Source organism: Propithecus coquereli, unplaced genomic scaffold, assembly GCF_000956105.1.
Source record: "Propithecus coquereli isolate 6110/MARCELLA unplaced genomic scaffold, Pcoq_1.0 Scaffold5, whole genome shotgun sequence".
In the NCBI taxonomy this organism is placed as follows: domain Eukaryota; kingdom Metazoa; phylum Chordata; class Mammalia; order Primates; family Indriidae; genus Propithecus; species Propithecus coquereli.
The window spans coordinates 11,303,881-11,327,923 of record NW_012150840.1 but is presented as its reverse complement, the minus strand read 5'-3'; the positions used below and the strand labels follow the sequence as shown (position 1 = coordinate 11,327,923).

General features: G+C 34.9%; 1 protein-coding gene across 1 annotated transcript in view; it reads right to left on the bottom strand.

Moving 5' to 3' along the window:
• The window catches only part of PCNX (pecanex homolog (Drosophila)), a 188,010-nt gene that overhangs the window by 56,483 nt on the left and 107,484 nt on the right, over window positions 1-24,043 (bottom strand). The window contains 8 exon segments of the mRNA XM_012656049.1: window positions 2,072-2,222; window positions 5,401-5,493; window positions 7,377-7,482; window positions 7,864-7,973; window positions 16,934-17,025; window positions 18,228-18,338; window positions 18,811-18,982; window positions 21,511-21,543. Coding sequence (XP_012511503.1) covers window positions 2,072-2,222; window positions 5,401-5,493; window positions 7,377-7,482; window positions 7,864-7,973; window positions 16,934-17,025; window positions 18,228-18,338; window positions 18,811-18,982; window positions 21,511-21,543 — 868 coding nt within the window.

Sequence of the window (24,043 nt, the reverse complement as noted above, 5' to 3'; positions counted from 1 at the left end):
GATGTGAATTCACATACTTCATAAAAGTCATTTTCATTGCCAATAATATTTTTTCCAATACTTCAATATTATTTTATTGGGGAAAGTGTCTGGGGTAAAATAAAACATTTAAAACATGGTTCTTCAGCTACTTGAAAACAGTCACCTATCTGGAAGTTCCTTTGGAAGTTCTCTAATGAATAATATTTTTTCTTTCAATTGCTAAAATCAGTATAATGAAAAAAATCAACTTTGCTATTACCTAGTACTATTAACAAGTCAAAAATTTTATGATGATTCAAAATTTATAAAAATTTAGACTAAATGTTCTGTAAAGATCAAAAATAAACAATATAATCAATAATTTAATGAAAATTGCTGATCTTTAAAACAAACTAGATATACTTGCTATCATTTATATATGAAAACAATATTAATAATTCACCATCAAAAAAAATCTCATAGTTATTTACCTGATGGCAGAAATGGGCCAGTACATATTCTTATATGTACATATTCTTTCATGTCATTTTTTCCTTATTAAATGAACACAAATTTTGTAAAAGGTCTACCAGAGTTATTACTGCAACCTACAAATTACTGTTTATTTACCTCTCCAAGATTAAACTGGTGATCAAGATTACAGTAACATGATATTTCAATCAATTTCACTAAAAGGCCCAGGAATTTGCTTTGTGAATGCAGTTGAGTAATTTACTCTCTTTACAGTAATTCGCTAACTGCAAGAAAAGTCTGAGGAAAAAAAATTGGCTTATTTAATCACTGGTATATAATAAATGATGACATAGGTATGAACTTTTATTATTTCTCTAAAATGAGGAAGTATAGTATATTACAGGTCATGGGGCCAATGAACAAGAACTGAATACTTAACAATAGGAAAGAAAAGTCAGGGTTTGCAGTGGCAGGGAAGAAGCTTGCCAACTAGATTGGCCTTCTATCTCTCTTTTTTTTTTTTTATTTCAGCATATTATGGGGTACAGATGTTTAGGTTACGTGTGTTGCCCTTGGTTCCCCCCCCAAGTCCGTGTTTCAAATATGTCCATCCTTCGGGTAGTGTGCATTGCACTCCTTGTGTATACAAATACCCGTCCCCTCCTCCCTCCTCCCCGCTCCTCCCGCCACCCTCCCCCTTCCCCAGCATCCAATAGATGTTGTTCTGTTATGTGCATTTATGTGTTGATTAGTTAATACCAATTTGATGGTGAGTACAAATGGATCCCGTTCTTCTGTTCTTGTGGTGCACCACTTTGGATAATGGGCTCAAGTTTAATCCAGGAAAGTGTAAGTGGTGCTAGATCACTGTCATTTCTTATGATTGAGTAATATTCCATTGTAAACAAATACCAAATTTTGATAATCCACTCATGGACTGACGGGCACTTGGGTTGTTTCCACATTCTTGCAATAGTGAATTGTGCTGCCATAAACATTCGGGTGCAGATGTCCTTATCGTAGAATGTTTTGTGCTCTTTTGGGTAGATGCCTAATAGTGCTAATGCTGGATGGAATGGTATCTCTTTTTGAGTCATTTTTATACTTTATCGCAAATCTGAACCAATAATGGCAATTACAAAATGTTTTAACTTCTTTGTACTTTATAAATTCTTTTACACTCCTCTCTGGTAGGAGTAGTGTCTCTGGCAGAAACCAGAGCAGAGACCTTTCTTTTCTTCCTATGATTTAAGGATTGGGTTGCCTGTACATGACAACAACAACAACAACAACAACAAAAAACTTTATTGGGGGAAGTGGAGGGACATGACAGAGAAGTCATATACACACAAGGAGTCGTCAATGAGAGATCTGTAGAGACCAATTTAGAGAAGAAGAAGTAAGTTTTTTCTGTTGAAAATTGGCATCGTAGGACTCACATTTATACTTCCTTCAGCTGACATTAAAGCATCCTGCAAGAGATTTGATTCATTTACAGCTTCAAACCTAAGTATAATACATACAGGCCAAAGTGTTTCTTGATGATACTTATTGAACTCAGCATATACTGAACTATCAGCATAATAAGGGGAAAAAGTCATAGTATTAAAAGGAAGAGTGTTAATGAAATACTTACTTCGAACTTCATATTGGTTATACTCCACTGTCTTTAGCAGAGGATGAGAGAAACAGTGCCACGGTAGTTGTTTTCTAACTTGAGGCAGTACATAATGGGTTACAAACCCCACAAAGCCAACCAGTGCATACAACACATACTTGAGAGCAGGCTAAAAAAATAAGTACAAAAAATTGAAAAAATTAGGAGTAATTTTGAGAATCATAGTAGAACTTCAAATTTGTCAGTTTAGTTTCCCATTTGATAACGAAGAGCAAAAAGAATTTTAGAATCTAAAAGCCAAACATTTTTCTACAGTTAACATTTCTGTATTATGCATTTTTCTGATTAAATCAGCCATGAAAGTTACTGGCTGTTATATATCATAGATATTTTAAAATGCATTAACTGCTTTCTTTGGTGTCTCACACTACTGTATGATGAGAGAGTGGCCTGAGTTATATTGCTTTCTACCATGAGAATGTTCTACATGACATTCAGAGCAATGTATTGTTTTAAATAGCAAAGATCAAGGACACGGACTATGGTAGGGTCTGCCTGCAACAGTCAGCTGCATATACTGGTTCACAGAACATGGCTTGGCACACAGCTACATGCTGACCCAAGGCATGGAGGCCCAGGCACCCTAGAGCCACCAGCCTCGGTCACTGAGGTGGTGTCAGCCATGGGCATCACTGATGAACATATCACAGCCGCCAAGAGTCCAGCCTCTTTCCTGCCACCCTTCACGCTTCCCAGAAGGGTCCCATCTGCTCCTTCCTCAACTACATCGCGAAGTATAACAGGGCCTAGAAGCTTGATGCACACCTGTGTAAGCACACAGGGCAGAGACCATTTGTTTGTGACTACGAAGGGTATGGTAAGGCTTTCAGCAGGGACAATCATCTGGGTCATCACATCCTGACTCATACTGAAGAAGAGCCATTTGTTAGAAAAATAATACATCTTAAAATTTCTCTTCCCTACTACCACCAACACCTAAACATATCAACTGGAGGTCCAAGGTCTGGCCCACCTGGACCCAATACCACCAGTGCTCATGGATGCTGCCCAGCAGCCTGAGGACTAGCACATCCAACCCACTACTGCCACCACTAGTGCCCAAGGACCAGCACCCCTAGCATCCCCAACCCAAGCAAAGCCTTGCCACTGCCTCCATTAACAAACACAGCCTAAGCTACTGAGGAACTCACACATACCACTGACACCAGTTATAGCCTTAGAAATCACAGGGACACATTACTATACCCATCCAGAAGCAAAGCCAACACATCCTGCCTAACCAACATCATACATCTACAGGAAAAAGTCTTTCCCCATAAAAGACAATCCACAAAATTGGAAAAAGCAACTGTTACAAAACATGAACAGATATCATGGTAAGGACACAAGAAACATAAAAAGGCAAGAAAATGTGACACCTCCAAAGGAACGTAATAATTCTCCAGTGAAAGACCCCAAAGAAAAGGAAATATATTAAATGCCTAAAAAGGATTCAAAATAATGATATTGAGGAAATTCAGTGAGATAAAAGAGAACATAGATAAATAATACAAACAAATAAGGAAAAAAAGTCATGATCTAAGTGAGAATGTCAACAAAGAGATACCATAAAAAGAACCAAACAGAAATTCTGTAACTGAAGAGTTCCATGAGTAAAATAAAATATAATTAAGAGTGCCAATAGACTAGACCAAGAAGAAAGAATTTCTAAATTTGAACACAAGTCTTTTGAAATAACCAAATAGTAAAAAAAAAAAAAAAAGAATAAAGAAAGCCTACATGATATATGCAAAACTATAAAACTAACAGATACTCAAATTTTGTCCAGATGGAGAAGGAATGGACAAAGGAATAGAAAGGTTATTCAATGAAATAATGGCTGAAAACTTCCAAGTCTTGCAAGAGATATAGACGATCAGACACAAAAAGCTCAAAGATTCCCAGAAATTCTAGGTGCACCCACAAAGGTCTTCTCCAAGGCACGTTATAGTCAAATTGTTGAAAGTCAAAGACAAAGAGAGAATTCTAAAAACAGCAATAGAAAAGCATCAAGTCACATACAAGGAAATGACCATCACACTAACAGCGGATTTTTCAGCAGAAACCTTACAAACCATATGGAAATACGGATCTACACAAAAGAATGGGGGAGCACTAAACATGGTAATTACAAGGCCTACAGATGAGAGGAACCGTGCTTGAGGAACTGTACATAAGGAACAACACCTGAGGAGCCTCACCCATTCCTAAACCTTTAGATGATAAGGTTCCAGACCTCCAACTGTATTAGAATGAGACTTTTGGGGGTTTTAGGAGGGGATAAGTGCATTTTGCACATGGGAGGATGTCAATCACTGAGGCCAGAGGGTGAGCTGTGGTTGTTGACCTCTGAAATGGTCCCCATGATCCTTGCTTCCTGGCGTTTACACTTACGTATATTCTCTTCCCACAATGTACCAGGGTTGATCTAAGTTACCAACAGAGTATGGAAGAAGTGGTGGGATGTCACTTCCAATATCAGGTTATAAGGGAGTGCAGCTTCTGTCTTGGGCTTTCTCTCTCAAGGGTCACTTGCTCTGGTGGAAACCTGCTGTCATTTTGTAACAACACTCGGGCAGCGTATGGTGAGAAACACATGGAGGGGAACTGAGGTTTCTGGCCAACAGTCAGAAGGAACTGAGGCCTGCAAATAATGAACCTCAGATGACTGCAGCATCATGAAAGATCCTGAGCTAGAATCATCCAGATAAGCCAACTCCAGATTCATGGCTCAGAGAAACCATTAGAAAATAAGTATTTTTTCTGATAAAATCAAATAAAAAGTCACATATTTCAGCATTATGGACAAACATTACTATTGGATTAGAAATGAATCCAAACAAAGTTATAGTCATGCATCATTTAGAGACAGGATACATTCTGAGACTATGTTAGGTGATTTTGTCATTATACAAACATCAGAGTTTACTTACACAAACCTAGATAGTGTAGGTTTACTACACACCTAGGCTTATGGTATAGCCTATTGCTCCTAAGTGATAAACATGTACAGTGTGTTACTATACTGAATACTGTAGGCAACTGTAACACAATATAAGTATTTGTGTATCTAAACATAGCAAACAGTTCAAGTATGGTATAACGTAACCTAAACATCTGTACCCTCATAATATGCTGAAAAAATAAATAAATAAAAAAATAAAGTATGGTATAAAAGATTTAAAAAATGGTACACATGTAAGATAGTTCAATTGTAGTTGACTGACATGTTGTTATGCAGTGTAAGACTATTTTCCCCCAATTAAAAGAACAAAATTATTCTTTACCTGCAATGCTGTGAAGACTGTGCTTACATGAATAGCAAAATACAGCACACCAATTACAATGCATACTACTAGGTCAGACTGTAAACGCTCACCCTGTTGAAAAAAAAAAAGAATTACCAAACAACTACATTAAAATTTTTAAAAATCTTTCCTTTATTCCCAACTAGCAAAGTTTAAGAAATAATTTTTTGTTGATAGTCTGTAAACTTCTAGATATTTCTTAAACATAATTAAAAATAAATATTACTTTCTTCCTCAATTTCCTCATATTTTGGTACTATACTGAAACACAAAGGAAACCAAACAACTTATCTAGTTCTGCTACCAGTATAACATATAACAATGAAGATTTTTATTCCCCCACTGGTAAGTTTTACTTTTACATAGAGGAAAAGGATATAAGTTGCTGTAACATTTTTTAGAATTTTCTTTTTTTTTTTTGAGACCGAGTTTCACTACGTTGCCCAGGCTGGAGTGCCATGGCTATTCACAAGTGTGATCACAGGATATTATAGCCCAGAACTCCTGGGCTCAAGCGATCCTCCTGCCTCAGCTTACCAAGTAGATGGGACTACACAGTGTGCCACTGTGCCTGGCCACAGTGTCATTTATAGGGGTATATCCCTTTGGATAAGTTACGTTTTCATTGGTCTTTTAAAACATTAAAACTGCATGCATATGTCATATTTTACTTACTAGATTTTGGTTCTTTCAGTGATTATAGTAAAAACCAGAAACCTCAATATCTTTGGTTATCAGTTGATCCATTAGATTTATGCTTATAAGCTAGATTTAGACTATACTACTGTATTTAACATGAAATATGCTTTGCTAACAAGGAAACCTAAAGTCAGAAAAAATGTTTGTTTAAATTATATCTTGAGGTAGTTTTGCATTTCTAAAGTTTTCTAAAGAATATATAAATAGGCCGGGCGCGGTGGCTCACACCTGTAATTCTAGCACTCTGGGAGGCTGCGGCGGGTGGATCGCTCAAGGTCAGGAGTTCGAGACCAGCCTGAGCAAGAGCGAGACCCCGTCTCTACTAAAAATAGAAAGAAATTATCTGGACAACTAAAAATATATATATAGAAAAAATTAGCCGGGCATGGTGGCACATGCCTGTAGTCCCAGCTACTCGGGAGGCTGAGGCAGGAGGATTGCTTGACCCAGGAGTTTGAGGTTTCTGTGAGCTAGGCTGATGCCATGGCACTCTACCCAGGGCAACAGAGTGAGACTCTGTCTCAAAAAAAAAAAAAAAAGAATATATAAATAGCTCAAGTTCACTGAAAGTAAATGTTATCTTAATTCAACACATATAAATTTGTTTTTCACAAATGGAAATAATCTAAAATCTGAGAAAAGGACATTTTACATTTTGTTCTATAAAACAGACATGAATCTACAGAATTCATTTTTCAAACAATGACTAAAGAATACAGGCAAAATTATAATTCACTAAATCAGAAATTTTTGAAAATTATTACATTTACTTAACTGTATTATGGTTAATACAGGTTACTGTTCTTTCTGTTCAAACTGGGAAACACACAAACTTTCAGACTGCTCTTGAGAAATAAAACATTCTAAAAGACTAGCAAATGACTTATAAAGACACAGTTTTTATTAACAATACCAACAAAATAAATGTAATTTATGTTAATACTGATCTTTCAGATCCTAGTCTAAACTGACTAGGAATAAAAATTCTATGGTCATTGAAATTACTTAATTTCATCTGACCTAAAAATAAATGTTTAGCATATTGTTCTACACAGAAACCAAGTTTGAGGAATGAGCTTTTCTTACATGTTAAAATTTGGAATAAAGGCAATCAACAATGTACAACTAATCCTGTTAAATATAACTATATATATTTTCCCCCAATTACTAAAAACTTCCAAAAAGTGTTCATTTTATAACATGATCAACCATCTAAAATTTAAGTCTTTTTGGTGATTCTAAAAGCTAAAACTTACAACAGAATTTCTAAGTTTTTCAGGCAGTGGATCTTTTACTTCAGATAGAGGGTCTTCTGGATTTTTCTCTTCTGTTTTTGGAAAAATCTTGGATTGCACCAAAGAACTTTACATTAAAAAAATTAAGAAAAAAATAATTAATAGAAAATACATATGTCATCTGAAAACCAGTAATTTAAATGGCAAATAAAGATGACAGAAAACCAAGTGATCCAAATATATTTACTCATTAACAAATGATAAATTCATAGATATCATAAATAAGCATACAGTGAAAATATTTTTATTAAAATACAGTTTCAATACTTGGGAGGGAAAAAACTAACAAACACTGGTCAGAATGACCCAAAGTTAATGTATTTTGAAATCTAATATAGATCAAGCCAAATGGCACTTTGGAAAGGCACTGGGAAAAAGATATCTTGGAAATTGTTTGAAGGAAATACTGACATATTTAAATTTCTTTAATTCAATTGATTTCACTTACAAAAGTACAGATGGATCACTGCTTTGTCGACTGAGATGATAGGATACTGCCACTAACAAACCACAAAAAATGGAGAAAAGTACTGGAATATGCTGGCCATCCCAAGAATCCTATTAAAAAAAAATTTAACAGAATAATATGCTTCTAATTTATAATCTATCATATAATCCTTTTATGCCAGTATTTGCAGAAAACAATGAAATCAAATTCAACAAAAAATTTTAGCCACATTATTAATTGCATTTGATTCCAGAAAAATTTAGACTTATTATTTTCTGATGAGCTAGAATCTAGCTTCTAGATTTCTTTTGGTACTAAAGCTTCAGATTTCTTTGTGTAATAAAGCTCTATTCATACGGTAGGAATATTTTCCTTCTGATGCATGTCGCTACCAGTTCTTTCAGATTTTAAGTGGTATTAATTTTATAGTAAACTATGCACTCCTTTTTGAAGAATAAAATAACAGTATGTAAATATTGTATAATATATATAATAATGGAGTAGGAAAAGTCAACACGTGATATGACACATTAGGCAAAAGAAAAGGTTGATATTTGGTGTGCTACATTCTTGATGTCTTGCTCATGTTCTATATATTCTATTACATCCTCCACATCACTGAGCAGGCATTCAGTAACTGTTTCCTAAACAAATGACTGCATAATAATATAAATGCTAGCTTCCAAGGCCAACAAACATGTGGCTATGCCATGTTGGCTCTGCTTGTTGTAGTATCTCTAAAGTCTACTAGCATAAAACGTGGCACAGAGTGAATCATACTGTTAACGTGAATAGTTAACAGTTCTTAAGTATGTCCTGCAAGGTAGACACCATTTTAATCCTTCATCTTTCTCTGGGGATTTGGAAAGGAAAAATTGTATGAGTAGGGAACCAAATGGGAGTTTTTAATAAAATTTGCCTTTTTTCCCCCACTTAAAAATAGTCACAACATGAACATTTTTAATGCCTAAATCAAAACCTTATTATCATCATATTGAACAGTATTTGTAGAGCCACATTCTTAGATCTTTGTAAGTATTCCCTAAATAATTTTTACCATAACTCTTGGAAGTATGTACTATTACTCCCCAATTCATAGATGAAAAAGCTAAGACACAGAGGGCTTAAGTAATTTGTCCAGTTAAGTGGTAGAGCCAGAAAGTGAACCCCTCACGTGTCTGAATGCACTGAAAAAAAAGTTAAATGTGTCAAGAGTTTGAGAATGAAAAAGAAATAAATATATAAGAAAACAAAGGAGAACACAAAATACAAGTAGGAAGAGCATTTGCATAGGATGATAAGGTAAACATATCAGGTGTAGGTGGGAGATAAGAGAGGCTGTGTATGTGGTGGAGGCTGGGGTCGGGAGATAGAAAGTCAAGCCTACAATTTCCATAAAGGGCAGTCATGGATACTGCTTAAAACTTAAGAAAATACCAGAAATAGAAATAAAAGTTAGGTAGATATGTGGAGGTAAATACCAAAAGAATCAGCTCAAACAGTTGAGAGTAAAAAGTCTAAGGAAGGTAGGAAGGTAAGAAGGGTAGGAAATTGCTCTTTTTGGTAATAAGTTGTAGAATTATTTGACTTTAAAGTATCTGCATGTATAACATTGATAAAATATAAACAAAAAAAAGATATGCAGTATAACCACTTTAGAAAACTGGCAATTCATTTCTAGGTATTTGCCCAACAGAAATGAAAACATATGTCCACAAAAAGATGTGCACAAGAATGTTCCTAACAGCCTTATTCATAACATCCCTGAACCGGAAACAATTCAAATGTCCATCTTTAAGACAGTAGATAACCTGTGATATATTCATACAATGGGGGCAAGAGGGATTTAAAACTAAATGGAATACTCCTCCAATAAAAAGAAACAAACTCCTGCTACACACAATGTGGATGACTCTCAATAGCATCATACTAAACAAAATACATCAGACACAAAACAGTACACACAGTACGATTCCATTTATGTGAAGTTCAAGAACTCCAAACCTAACCCACAGTGAAGGAAATAAGAACAGTAGAGGGTAGAGAAGATAAAAGGAAGTTTTCTGGAGCGATGGAACTACTTCATAGCTTAGTAAGGGTGTAGATTACACAGGTGTATGCATTTGTCAAAACTTATCAAGTTATGTACTTAAGATATATGGATTTCACTGGTACGTAAATTTTGTCTCAATTAAAACGAAACAAAATGAGTATTTAGGGGAAAAAACAAAAGATGCCCACCTGTATTTGACAAATACTTGATACCACTTAGTACTCTCAAACAAAAGAAGAGCATTCTTAAAGTTATGACAAAATGACTTGTTTATTTAAGAATTTAGAATTATCATATATTATTAACAGAAGCTATTCATGAACACCTCCTGTTGTACCCCGTGCCCGCCCCCTTTGATTTCATGTTGAAATCCAAACCCCCAAAGCGATGGCATTAAGAAGTGGCATCTTTGGAGGTAAGAAGGTCATGAGGGTAGAATCCTCATGATTGGGATTGGTGTCATTATAAAAGGAACCTCAGAGAGCTCTCCACTCCTCTTTCTGCCATGTGAGGATACGAGAAGTCAGCTGTTTGCAACCTGGAAGACAGTCCTCACCAGAACCTGACCATGCCAGCACTCTGATCTCTGACTTCCAGCCTCAAGAACTGTACTGCTAGTTATAAATCACCTAGTCTATGGTACTTTGTTATTAAGATAACAGCCTGAACTCAGAAACCTCCCTAACTTACAAATTATATATAAACAAGTTGATAGTAACTACTACTTCTATTGAGTCACTAACTAGAAAAACAAAAAGGAAAACAAAACCCAAGTACCTCTGAGTTGTCAATGAATTCTGATTCAGAAGTGGACAGGGACAGAAACTATGAAGAACAAAACTGCTTATGGAAGCTGACGTAGCTCAAAAGATTTAAAAGGTGGGTTAATTTTACTCACTGTAGTGGACCCTGATTTCCTCCAAGGTCTAAATATTTTTACTTTATTACATAATGGCCCAAATCTCTAAAGAGTATGAAAACATCTGAAACGTTTACACATATTAATACAATACACTAGAGTGGTCTTAAAAAAAAAATATTTAGCTTTTGATGAACTATGTATACAGCCTGCTAAAAAGTTCAAGGAGGCTGGGTGCAGTGGCACACAGCTATAAACCTACCACTCTTAGAGGCTGAGGCGGGAGGATCGCTCAAGGCCAGAAGTTTGAGAGCAGCCTGAGCAACACAGTGAGACCCTATCTCTATTAAAAAAAATTAACAAAAAAAAGCTCAAGGAAAAATAAGAATAAACAAAAGGAAAGCAGATGTCCCACACACATAAAAGCCTATTTTAGTGAATAGATAAAAAAAAATTAAACCGTCCCTAAAGGTATGCAATAAAGTCCCCAATAAGTCTAACTGTCCAGAAGTAACCACTATTCTAAATTTCTTATGTATTATTCTATAAGTATCCTATGTATCTACGAAACTTCATGTATACTTTAAAAAAACAGCACAAAGGAAACATCAATTTTGGGCATACTGCTCTCGTTTTTAAAGAAAAAAGAAGCCGACAGTATGTCTTAGAGATCACACCACAACTAGCATGTAAAAAATGTATTTTATTCTTTTTCCTGACTGCATAGCATTCCTTTGTATAGCTCTATGATAACTGATTTGACCAGTCATGAATGACAGCTATTAGGTCATTTGTAGCTTTGTAAAATATTTTAATTTAATTTTATTTTTTTAGAAACAGGGTCTTGCTCTGTCACCTAGGCTGGAATGCAGTGGCACAAACATAGCTCACCACAGCCTCAAACTTTTGTCAAGTGATCCTCCTACCTCAGCCTCCCAAGTACCTAGGACTACAGGCATACAATAAAATGCCTAGCTAATCTTTTTTATTTTTATTTTTTTTAGAGATGAGGTCTTGCTATGGTACCTAGACTGGTCATCAAGCAATCCTCTACCGCAGCCTTCCAAGTAGCTGGGATTATACGCGCGACCCACCAAGCCTGGCTCATTACGAGCTTTTTACTGTCACAAACACTGCTATAATGAAATCCCTGTACAGGCATACCTCGGAGATTGCAGGTTTCGTTCCAGACCATTATAATAAAGCTGATATTGCAATAAAGCAAGTCACAATTTTTTTCATGTTCTAGTGCAAATAAAAGATATGTTCACACTATACTCTTGTCTATTAATAGTATTATGTATAAAAAGTGTATATACTTTAATTCAAAATTACTTTATGGCTAAAAATGCTAACTATCACCTGAGCCTTCACTGAGTTGTAATCTTCATACTGGTGAAGGGTCTTGCCTTGATGTTCATGGCTACTAACTGATCAGGGTGGTGGCTGCTGAAGGGTGGAGTGGCTGTGACAATTTCTTAAAATAAGAAAATAATGAAGCTTGCTGCATCAACGGACTCTTCCATTCATGAATGAATCCTTTGTAGCACGTGATGCTGTTTGATAGCATTTTACTGATAGTAGAATTTCTTTCAGAATTGGAGTCTACCCTCTCAAACTCTGCCACTGCTTTATCAACTACGTTTATGTAATAGTCTAAATCCTTTCTTGTCATTTTAACAATGTTCACAGCATCTTCACCAGGAACCAGTTCCATCTTCAGGAACCATTTTCTTTGTTCATCCATAAGAAGCAACTCCTCATCCGTTCAAGTTTTACCATGAGATTGCAACAATTCAGTCACATCTTCAGGCTCCACTTATAATTCTAGTTCTCTTGCTGTTTCCACCACATCTGCAGTTACTTTCTCCACTGAGTCTTGAACCCCTCAAAGTCATCCCTGAATGAGGGGTGGAATCAACTTCTTCCAAACTCCTGTGAATATTGACAGTTTGACCTCCTCCCATGGATCATGAATGTGCTTAATGGCTTCTAGAACGGTGATTCCTTTCCAGAAAGTTTTCAATTTACTCTTCCCAGGTTCATCAGAGGAATCACCATCTATGGTAGCTACAGCCATATAGCTATACGAAATATTTCTTAATTACTCCTTGATCCACGGGCTGCAGAATGAATGCTGTGTTAGCAGGCATGCAAACAACATTAATCTGCTTGTACTTCTCCATCAGAGCTCCTGGTGACTTGGTGCATTGTCAATGAACAGTAATATTTTGAAAGGAATCTTTTTTTCAGAGCAGTAGGTCTCAACAGTGTGCTTAAAATATCCAGCAAACCATGTTCTAAAACAGATATGTTATCATCCAGGCTTTCTTGTTTCATTCAGAGAGCACAGGCAGAGAAGATTTAGCCAAATTCTTAAGGGCCCTGGGATTTTCAGAATGGTAAATGAGCATTGGCTTCAACCGAAAGTCACCAGCCGCATTAGCCCCTAACAAGTGAGTCAGCCTGTGAGGCAAGAGGATTGCTTGAGCCCAGGAGTTTGAGGTTGCTGTGAGCTAGGCTGATATGATGATGCCACAGCACTCTAGCCCAGGCAACAGAGCGAGACTGTCTCAAAAAAAAAAAAAAATAGTGATAGTAGTAATAATAATAAAATAAAATAAGGAAAGAAAAGAAAAGGATAGGTGCCCACTGGGAGTGCCTGTCAAAAAAAAAAAAAGAGAGAGAGAGTGAGTCAGCCTGTCCTTTGAAGCCAGGCATTGACTTCTCTCTAACTGTGAAAGTCCTAATGGCATCTTCTTCCAGTACAAGGCTGTTATCAATGATCACAGCTAGATCTTCTGGATAACTTGCTGCAGCTTCCACATCCACACTTGCTGCTTCACCTTGCACTTTTATGTTATAGAGACAGCTTCTTTCTTCAAACCTTGTGAACCAACCTCTGCCAGGTTCCAACTTTTCTTCTGCAGCTTCCTCACCTCTCTCAGCCTTCACAGAATTGAAGAGACTTAGGGCCTTGCTCTGAATTTGGCTTTGGCTTAAGAGAATGTTGTAGTTGCTTCAATCTTCTACCCAGACCACGCAGACTTTCTCCATACCAGCAATAAGACTGTTGTGGCTTCCTATTATTTGTGTGTTCACTGGAGTAGCACTTTTAATTTCCTTCAAGAACTTTCCCTTTGCATTCATAATTTTGATAACTCTTTGGCACAAGATGCCTCGCTTGGTCCTATAGACTTTCAACATGATTTCCTCACTAAGCTTAACTTAATGTCTAGCTTATGATGTAAAGTGAGAGACATACAACTCTTCCTTCCAGCAGTGCAAAGGCAATATATGTAACCAAAGCGTTTGTACCCCCATGATATTCTGAAATTAAAAAAAAAAACAAAAAAACCTGTTCCTTTCACTTGAATACTTACAGGCTATTGTAAGGTTAATAACTGACCTAATTTCAACATAGTTGTGTCTCAGGGAATAGGGAAGCCTGAGGAGAGGGAGAGAGATGGGGGAACGGCCAGTTGGTGGAGCAGTCAGAACATACACAACATTGATCTATCAATTTCACCTTCGTTTATATGGATGGGGTTCCTGGTGCCCCAGAACAATTACAATAACAACATCAAAGATCACTAATCACAAATCACCATAACAGATATAATAATAATAAGGTTTGAAGCACTGGGAGAGTTACCAAAATGTGACAGAGACACAAGGTGAGCACATAGTATCGGAAAAGTGGCACCTACAGACTTGCTCAATGCAGGGTGGCCACAAACATTCAATTTGTTAAAAACACAATATCTGAGAAGCACAATAAAGTGACACACAATAAAATGCAGTATGCCTGTACATAATCTCTGCTCATGCATGCATCTGTAGCTTTATTACATTACAATGAATCATATTTAAAACTAAAATTGTTTAATGCAACTACCATGCCCCAGAAAGAAGGAAAAAACATTTACCTTACTGCCCACCTTAGGACACAGCTACTGGCAGTTTTATAATTGCTGCTGTTCTTCCATATAATTATAGTTGAATAGGCCTTTCTAAACTAGGCTAGAAAACTTACTGCACCTGTTAACTTCTATAACTACAACTTTCAGATAATGATTCACTTTCCAAAACATGACTCAAAACATGATCTAACATCTTTAGCCACGTTGGTTTATAGGTGTTGCCTATGGGATAAGCCTGGATTTGGATCTTACTGCCTCCAGTGCTTTCCTGGGCTTACCTCCATTGATTATCTTCCTTCTACTAAATTTTTCCTCCTCACTTTTTAAATGCAGTCTAGTCTCAGAGCTTTTTAAAAAACAAAGACCAGAAAGCAACTTCCATTATGTGTATATGTGTATATCTCCCAATTACATTCTAAAAAGAGTAGAATGCATTTCCTTGCTATACATTCAAACCTAAACTTACATTAATCTGGTTTCCTTAACCAAAACACCAAAGAAGCTGGTTTTGTTAAGTCACCAATATCCTGTTAACTGCCAAATTCAACAAAAACCTTCTTCAGACTACTGCCTCTGAAATTTCCTCGGTGTGTTTCTGCTATATCCAGTACTTCAATACTGGCATTTCCCAGGGTTCTTTCCCCCTCCATTTTCTCGTCAATCTGCATTAACAGCTTTTTCTTACACTTTATTGAATTTTGTTCCTGACTTCTAAATCTATGACTCACTATCTTAAACGTCTCTACATGTAATAATCTACCATGAATCTCTGGATACCTCGTAAATATCAACAAATAAAGTATAAAAATGTAAACAATCACATTCCTCAACAAACTCAAAGGTTTCCAATCTTGTGCATTAGGACCACTTCCTAACCAGTTGTTCAAGCCATACTCTACCCAGAAATCATCCTGGATCATATTCTGGCTTTTTTCTCTTTATCCAGATAGTCCCCAAATATATTCATGGAATCCAATTTTAGATAAGTCCCTCTAATTTCAACATTACACCACAACAGTCTCCTTACGTCGATCTCTCCTGCTTAGACTTCACTCTCCTTCACAATGGAGACCAGTCATCTCTTTAAAATGCAACTCCGATCATTTCCTTGCTCTACCTCAAATACACTGATGGTTCTCCATCTTCACCCCACCACATTTAGGATAAAAGATATCTCATGATCCAGCTTTTGCTTACCTTTCCAGTCTTCTCAAAGGCCATCTTTCCTTATGAACCCAAACCTCCAGCAATTCCAAATTATTTACTGTTTCCTCTACACAACCCATTTTCTTTAAAACTCCATGGCTCTTCATCCCTTGTTTTAATTAGCTAATGTCTATCTGTTCTTCAAAATTTGGTGAAAATCACCCCCTTAGAAAATTGTTTTAAATCCCTTTCAGCTGAATAAAGTAGTTTTGATTTGTATACCCATAGCACTGTCTTCATAACCTTCATTACTCTGTATTAAACATGTTGGTTGAATTATTAATCATAGCTAACCTATCAGTTCCTTCAAAGAAGAAAATGACTCTTAGCATAATACCTGGCATACAGTAAGTGCTCTATAAATTCTACTTAATAAATGAGGCAAGGAAGGATGTTGTGAGTCACTTTCATAGTCCTTTCAACCCTACCATTCTGATTATCTTGCATTAATCACAAAACAAAAACCAAAAAAATCCAGAAGTATGTGTCAGGGGTTAAAAGTTGTCTATAAAAATTTTTTAATTTTCATGTTTACGATTTGGTGACAACCTTTTAAAAGGGAGCTCATAAAGCTCATCCAGATCCTTCTAACCCAATAATGACATTAAATTTCAGTGTATTAATTTTTACTAGGATGTATCTTAAATTGTAGTCTTGAACTTGTAAGTTTAAAGAAACCTTGATATGAAAAGTGGTTACATAAATTCTTAACTAGAAATCTGGAATTAATTTCATATTCTATAATTACCATGTCCACCCCTATACCAGATGAGCCTAGTTTTTAATACTGTTTCTAATATTAACCTATGATTACTACATGAAAATAATATTCTTTAATAATGGTTAACTATTAAATTGCTTTCACATTTAATGTAAATGAGAATAAATATAATGTTCATCATATGAAAATCATGGAAATTAATGCTAAAGTGGCACCAGGGGAAAAAAATCATTATTAGTCAATTTTAAAACAATCTTCATATGGAAATATAGTCTTAAACACAAAACATTCTACAATTTATTGCTCACCTTTAAAGCTCCATAACACAATCCATATAATAAAGCTACTGCCACAATGCTGCAGATAAAACTGTAAAGTGCTGCAAGTAGGCTTGTAGTGGCTAGACAGTAAAGGAAAAAAAAAAATCAATATTTTATAAACATCTATGAAAAAAATTATAAGGTCACCAAAAAGCATTTAAAATGTTATAACGTTGACTATAATTAAATACCTACTCAATAGATTTTTTAAAATTGTTATTTCATCCTGTACTTTCAGAAGATCTTGACATGACAGATTTGCTATCCTTAATCTTTGTTACAGGATAAAATATATTCCTCTTGGAAGTAATGAACATTTATACATAGCAGAAAAAAATTATACCTATATTATGCTTCAAGAATGTATCTTAGGCTGTGCATGGTGTGGCTCACTTCTGTAATCCTAGCACTCTGGGAGGCCAAGGTGGGAAGATCGCTTGAGCTCAGGAGTTTAAGACCAGCCTGAGCAAGAGCGAGACCCCGTCTCTACTAAAAAATAGAAAAATTAGCCAGGTGTGGTGGCACGCACCTGTAGCCCCAGCTGCTCAGGAGGCTGAGGCAGGAGGATGACTTGAGCCCAGGAGTTTGAGGTTGCAGTGAGCTATGATGACGCCACTGCACTCTACCCAGGATGACAGAGCAAGACTGTCTCAAGGGGGAAAAAAAAAAAAAGAATGCATCTTATATAGACAAAAAATATTTAAAAAATCAAGCTTTCAGAGGCCTAAAAAAGAACTAGAGATGTACTAAGTATTCACTGAAAAATATTTGTCTATGTAAACAGAACCTGTATTACCCACAGAAGTAAACCTGTATTCCCATGTGTTAATTTTCACAAAAAAGTACAGATCTGACTAATTACAAACAATAATAACAGCAAAAACTAGATCCAATGGGATTATCAGTAATAAGGAAGAGGGGGTGGCTAAGACATTGTTAAAACATAGGTGAGAGATTTTCTTTAATGGCAATTTTATATGATGATCATATCTATTTGGGATAATCTTTTATAAATATCTCATAAGTTTATACAAGTTCCATGTAAACTCACTATAACTTTTCGTTTCACACATTTTATCACTTCTTACACATCTGCTCCATTATTCCTGGATCTTTCACTAAAATACTTTTTCCTATTTACAAATTAATTGTTTCTCAGTTTTCAATTATTAAATGTCTTTTCTTCTAATTTCAGTCCTAAACTGAAAAAGCATTTTGATGTTCAGTGTATTACCACATTATCTGTAAAAGTAATATATAATTTTTATAAAGAAATACTCACCATTACCACCAAAGATATGAATATCCAATTGTTCACAAAGGTACATTACAAATGTATTCACCTGAGGCAGGAGACCAATGAAAAATACTATTGGGAAACAGAGTGTAAACACTACAGAAGGAAAGAAAGGTATATTAAAAAATATTATACTATATCCATCTTTTGTTCACTGAAACATCATAAATGATGAAAAAGAATCCAAAATTAACATCCACTACTAAGCAATTTTTAAAAGATATCATTTTATTTATCTTGACATAATTACAGGGGTATTAAATATTTTCAATCTATAAACAACACCTTTTAAAATTATTTCAACCATTTTCACATAATAGGAACCTAAGACAAAGAATCCAAGAAAACCTTTTCATTACTTCAAGAACAGAAGAATTATTATAATGTTTGTTATCATTAGCTTTTTTCATTCATCATAGCCCTATAGTTTTGTTCCTCAGAGAGAATTATGATAAACAGCAAAATAAGCTTACTAAAACTATTTTTATCTATTTAATTGATGTTTATCACTTAACTATTGATATACAAATAAATTAATATTAAGATTAGATACTTAAAGATGACTCACCTATAACTAAATCCCTGGCTGATATAAACACCAGTGGATTGGTGAAAGTTATTCCATATAATTTGAACTTGTTTGCAGTCAGGTTTCTACTACCATAATCCAAGAGCCAAATAAGTCCACAACATAAACAGAAATAAACTGGTCTACTGTAGGCAATGATACGATTATGACCCTGAAAATGATATTTTTTAAAAAGTCAGATTAGTTAATTTTAAGAGTCACAACTAGCTATTGAGATCATTGATGGTTTATATTCTAAAGGATTCAAAATTTTTCCATATGGAAGCCAGGTTTCTGACAGTCACAGAAGGAAACGACATAGAAAGGAGGAAGAATAGAATGAACTGTGATACTGAAATAAAATTAGAGGTATCAGTATGAACTCATTATTTTAAATATGCATATACATAGATATAAGAATAACGTGTATACATGTACATACATATGTATATTTCCTAGCTTTCTCCACTGAGAAGACCTAGAAGCAATGACATTCTAGTAATAAAGATTACTAGCATCTAGAACTTAGTTTACAAATGCCATTATTTGTACACAAAACACCAGGGCTCCACAGAGAAAAGGCTGGTTTCATGCTAGGGTAGGTAAAGTACAAGCTGAACGTGGAACATACTGTTGTGACAAAAGGTAGGAAGTACTTAAAGAATGACAGGGATATTTCAAAAGGACACAGAAGGCAGCTTGATGGACTCCCAGTGGCCCAATCAAAGATAATTTGAGCACTGAAATAAATAATACCAGTACTATAGTCTACTGAATAAAATAATCCATTTTTACACATTAATACATACATTCATACATACATACATACATACATAAGCAGAAGGGAAAACTCTTCCTTACAGTAAAAAGGCAACGAATGATGGAACGAATGATGGAATTAGAAAATCATTATTTGGCAACCATCAAATGATAAGTGAATCAGGCAAGAAACATCAGTAGGTACTAAAGCAAGTGGAGAGAAGTTTATAGCATAGCAAGACATATATACAGTCTCAAAGTATCTCCCTATGAGATATGTATTAACTACAAGAGAAAAACAGTAACATTACAGTAGAATAATGGCTCTTAAGGAAAAGGGAGGGGGTTTTGCTCCCCAGGAGACATTTGGCAATGTCTGGACACATTTTTGTTGTCACAATTGGGGCAGCGGTGCTACTACCATCAAGTGGGTAGAAGTCAGAAAGGATTCTAAACATCCTACAATGCATAGGACAGTACCCACCCACCCTCAACAAAGGATCTTCTATTCCAAAATGTTAATACTGCAGAGATTTACCAAAAGATCAAAGTTAACATCACTAGTAATAGGACAAATCAACATGTGCTTCCTGGTATCACCTACTGAGTAGAACACATCACTTTTGTAGCATTCCTACCAAAAAAATGTGGCCTGTATCATATCAAAAGAAACATCAGACAAACTCAAATTGAGAGACAGTCTATAAAGTAAGTGGCCTGTATCCATCAAATACTTTAATATCATGAAAGAGAAATACTGAAGAATTGCTCCAGATTAAAGGAGATTTAAGAGACCAAACATAAGCAGGAACTTTCTATTGCCAATTCAGTCAATGAGCAAAATCTGAATTAAGATCTGTGAATTAGAAAATAGTACTGTATCAATGTTAATGTTCTAATTTTGATAATTACATTAAACTAATGTAAAGGAATGGCTTTGTTTCTAGGAAACATTTGCTGAGATATTTAAAGAGGCATGGTGTCTACAAGTAGAGAGAAACAGAGAGAGACATTATGTGCTAGAAAGCAATTAAGCAAATACGGCAAAATGTTAACACAGGAAATCTGGGTGAACACTATCTGGATTTCTTTGTACTACCCTTGCAACTTTTCTCTAAGTCTGAAATTACATCAAAATAAAAAGTTAAAAAGCAATGCTTCCATATATCATTATATTTCAAAAACATTCTTACAAAATAATAAATATATCATTCAAAAGAAAATCATTTGCCTCCTTGTATTATTTTGTTCATCTATTCCCACTATTAATTATTCCAGTGTATGGATAAAAAACATAATTATATTCAAGAAAAAAAGCATCATCATAATCTATTCTTGAAGTCTATTTTTGAACTATTTTAAAGAGAATATCCTTTGGCCTTCCTATTAAATACTCAAGTTACATCTAAAATTGGTTCATACTTCACAATAAATAGTGCTAGGGAGATAATATTTTCATCTAAAGTCACAGAGTGAACAACAAGGTTTTTATCTCATCACTTAGTCTAATGCCCTTAACACCAAACTAATGTATTACTTCTTTATTCTTCCTCCTAATGATTACCTAAGTGAAATAATATAAAGTTTTCCCCACTTCAAAACTCTATTTTCAATATTTATCACAATCTATTATTCAAAATGTATTAAATGCAAATAATCACCAGTTTATATGAACAATATTTACCTAATTGATAGCCTGAAACAGGCTATCAAAAAATGAATTATTATGCTTGTTTTCAACCAAGATTTAGAGTCCACGAATATGCGTCATTTTATTTAAAGCTAATAAATCACCTCTATTTCTAATACTGTGTCAAAACTTAGATGAGAAAATAACAGAATAAATCTTAATTCCATCTGATGCATCCCCTCCCCCCCCAAAAAAAAGCCCTTGATAAATGTTAAGAAACTACAAGTTATAGTCATATTAGAGTAACTTACATGTCTGGGAGAAGAAGAATCTGGTTGAACACTCTAAAAATGAAACAAAAAGACAAATTACACTGCTGAATTCCTGGTAATTTTATAAGCAACTTACAAAATGTCTGAAATGGTTTCAAGTAAATATTCCACAATCGCAAAATGACCTCCATTAATCTTTTCCACAGATGAAACATCAGTTCCAGATACTGATGTCACTGTGATATTAAAAACATCTTAAATCTTTCCTGATAAGAGTCAAGAAATAAGATTACTTATTTTGATTAATTAATAATTTGCATCTAGCTTAAAGTTTTTGAAATAGCATATGGTAGACAGATTCATCTTAGTGCTTGGCTTGTTACTATACATAAATATAGTTAAGTTAGAATTCTTTCTCATGGGACATATCTCCATTTAGGAAATGCACAATAATAACAGGTTAGCTTATAACAAGAATTCTAGTTTTGCCCACAAATTCCAAGCTTACTAAACAATTGAATGATACCTGTATTAAATATATTACATGCATTTTTACATCAAAATAATCAAATAAGCTAAGCTGTATCCTTTTAAGAGACTTTGTTAACTTCCTATAAAAATGCTCAAAAGGTATTACACAGCTGTTTCCCAAATCATGACTTTCCTCCCAAGTTTCAGTTCATTTCCAATGGTACACCAAACAATTTCACTAGGATGGTCTATCACTACCCTACAATTCTACATTGGACCAAGCTTGCTGAATTTGGCATTTGATCCTTGGCTGTATTTGAGTCCAGGTAATCTTTAAACTCTTTCAACTATAACACTTATCCTCTAAAAGCTTTTGTTCTTGTCTTCTTTATTTCTGTTTATGACATTACTATTTTTCTAGTCAACAAGAGTAAAAAAATCTCAGTCATCTTTTACCTTTTCCATATTAAACCATATTAACCTGAAAGCAGCAGACAAAATTAATTGGACAACGGACAATAGAGAGAGGAAATGAATTTGAATGGTTTCAGGCAATGAAAGGATAGATTACTGTGGTTGAAATGAAAGACAAGAATGAAGACCAGTCCAGGTGTTAGTGGCTCACCCCTGTAATCTTAGCACTTTGGGAGAATGAGGCAGGAGGATCAATTGAGACCTGGAATTTGAGACCAGCCTAAGCAACATAGTGACACCCCGTCTCCACAAAAAATAAAAATAAAAAAATCAGCTGGGTATGGTGGCACGTGCCGGTAGTCCCAGCTACTCAAGCAACTGAGGCAGGAAGATCACTTGAGACCAGGAGCACGATGTTGCAGTAAGCTACGATGACGCCAGCCACTGCACTCTAGTCTGAGCAAGAGAGCAAGACCTTTTCTCAAAAAAATAAATAAAAAATATTTTTAAAAGACCAGTAAATTTAGCATAGAATCACCAAATTTAATCAAAGGATTTGGTTACTTATTATTAGGAATCAAGGAGGAAGAAGCAGAGTCTAAGATTCTGAGCTGATATACCATAGTCAAAAGCAAAGAAATTGGGAAAGAAAAATTAATCAGAAGATGATAATGTGCTCTTTTTAAAATACTTCCAACTGTCTGTTGTATATATAAGACTAAAGCTTGCAAAAGAGGTGAAAGCTTTGAGATGTAAATGTGGACATAACTCATATGGGAGGGCGACAAATAAAGTAATAAAAGAGGATGACTTCACTGGCACGGAATATAAACTGAGAAGAGGGCCAAATAAAACTCTAGAGAATTATCATAAATTAAGATAAAAGAACATAAAAGAACAAAGATGTATCAACAAAAGAGAATAGAGTCATTGGAAAAGTATGAGAATCATCAAGGTAGTATAAAGTCACACATCAACAATCAGAAGAACATAAACATGGAAGACTGTATTAATAGGTATTAACGCAGCACTCATAGAATGGAGACTAAGAAAAGGATATAGATTTAACAATTAGAATGATTATTAGCAACCACAAAGACTGTAATTTCAGTACTGCAATGAGGAAAGTATGGGTGAGTCTTAAAGAGATGAAGCAGATGACTTAGGTGGCTTACTCCAGGTATGTATCCAGCAAAAAATGGAGAGAGAAAAAAGAAAGAACAGCTTATAGTATAAACAGTACTAAATGAATAGTTTTTAGGCTGGCTGAAGGCTCTGCATGTTAGCATGTATAAGGCAAATAACCAATACAAAGCAAAGTGTATTTACTAAGAAAGAAAGGAAAGGAAATAGTTCGTGTTAACAACCCATACTGATTTTAATAGAAGGTGAAAATTTTGGTTTTACATGAGTTGATTCTCCCATTTTTTGAAAGCTTAAAATTAACAACATTTGGTATTTTTGAGTCACTATTAAATAATAACAAAGGGATACTAATCTCTTTTCAATGTTCCAAAAGAACATATATATTATTTATGACATTATTATATTTACCAATGACAGATTTTAATAAATTTCAACCACAGAATAGAGATTCAAAAGATGGGAGTGAGAGAGTTAATGTTGATAAATTAGAAAGAAAGAAATTTCAAGAATGCAAAGTCTTATTTTAACAAATACACAAATA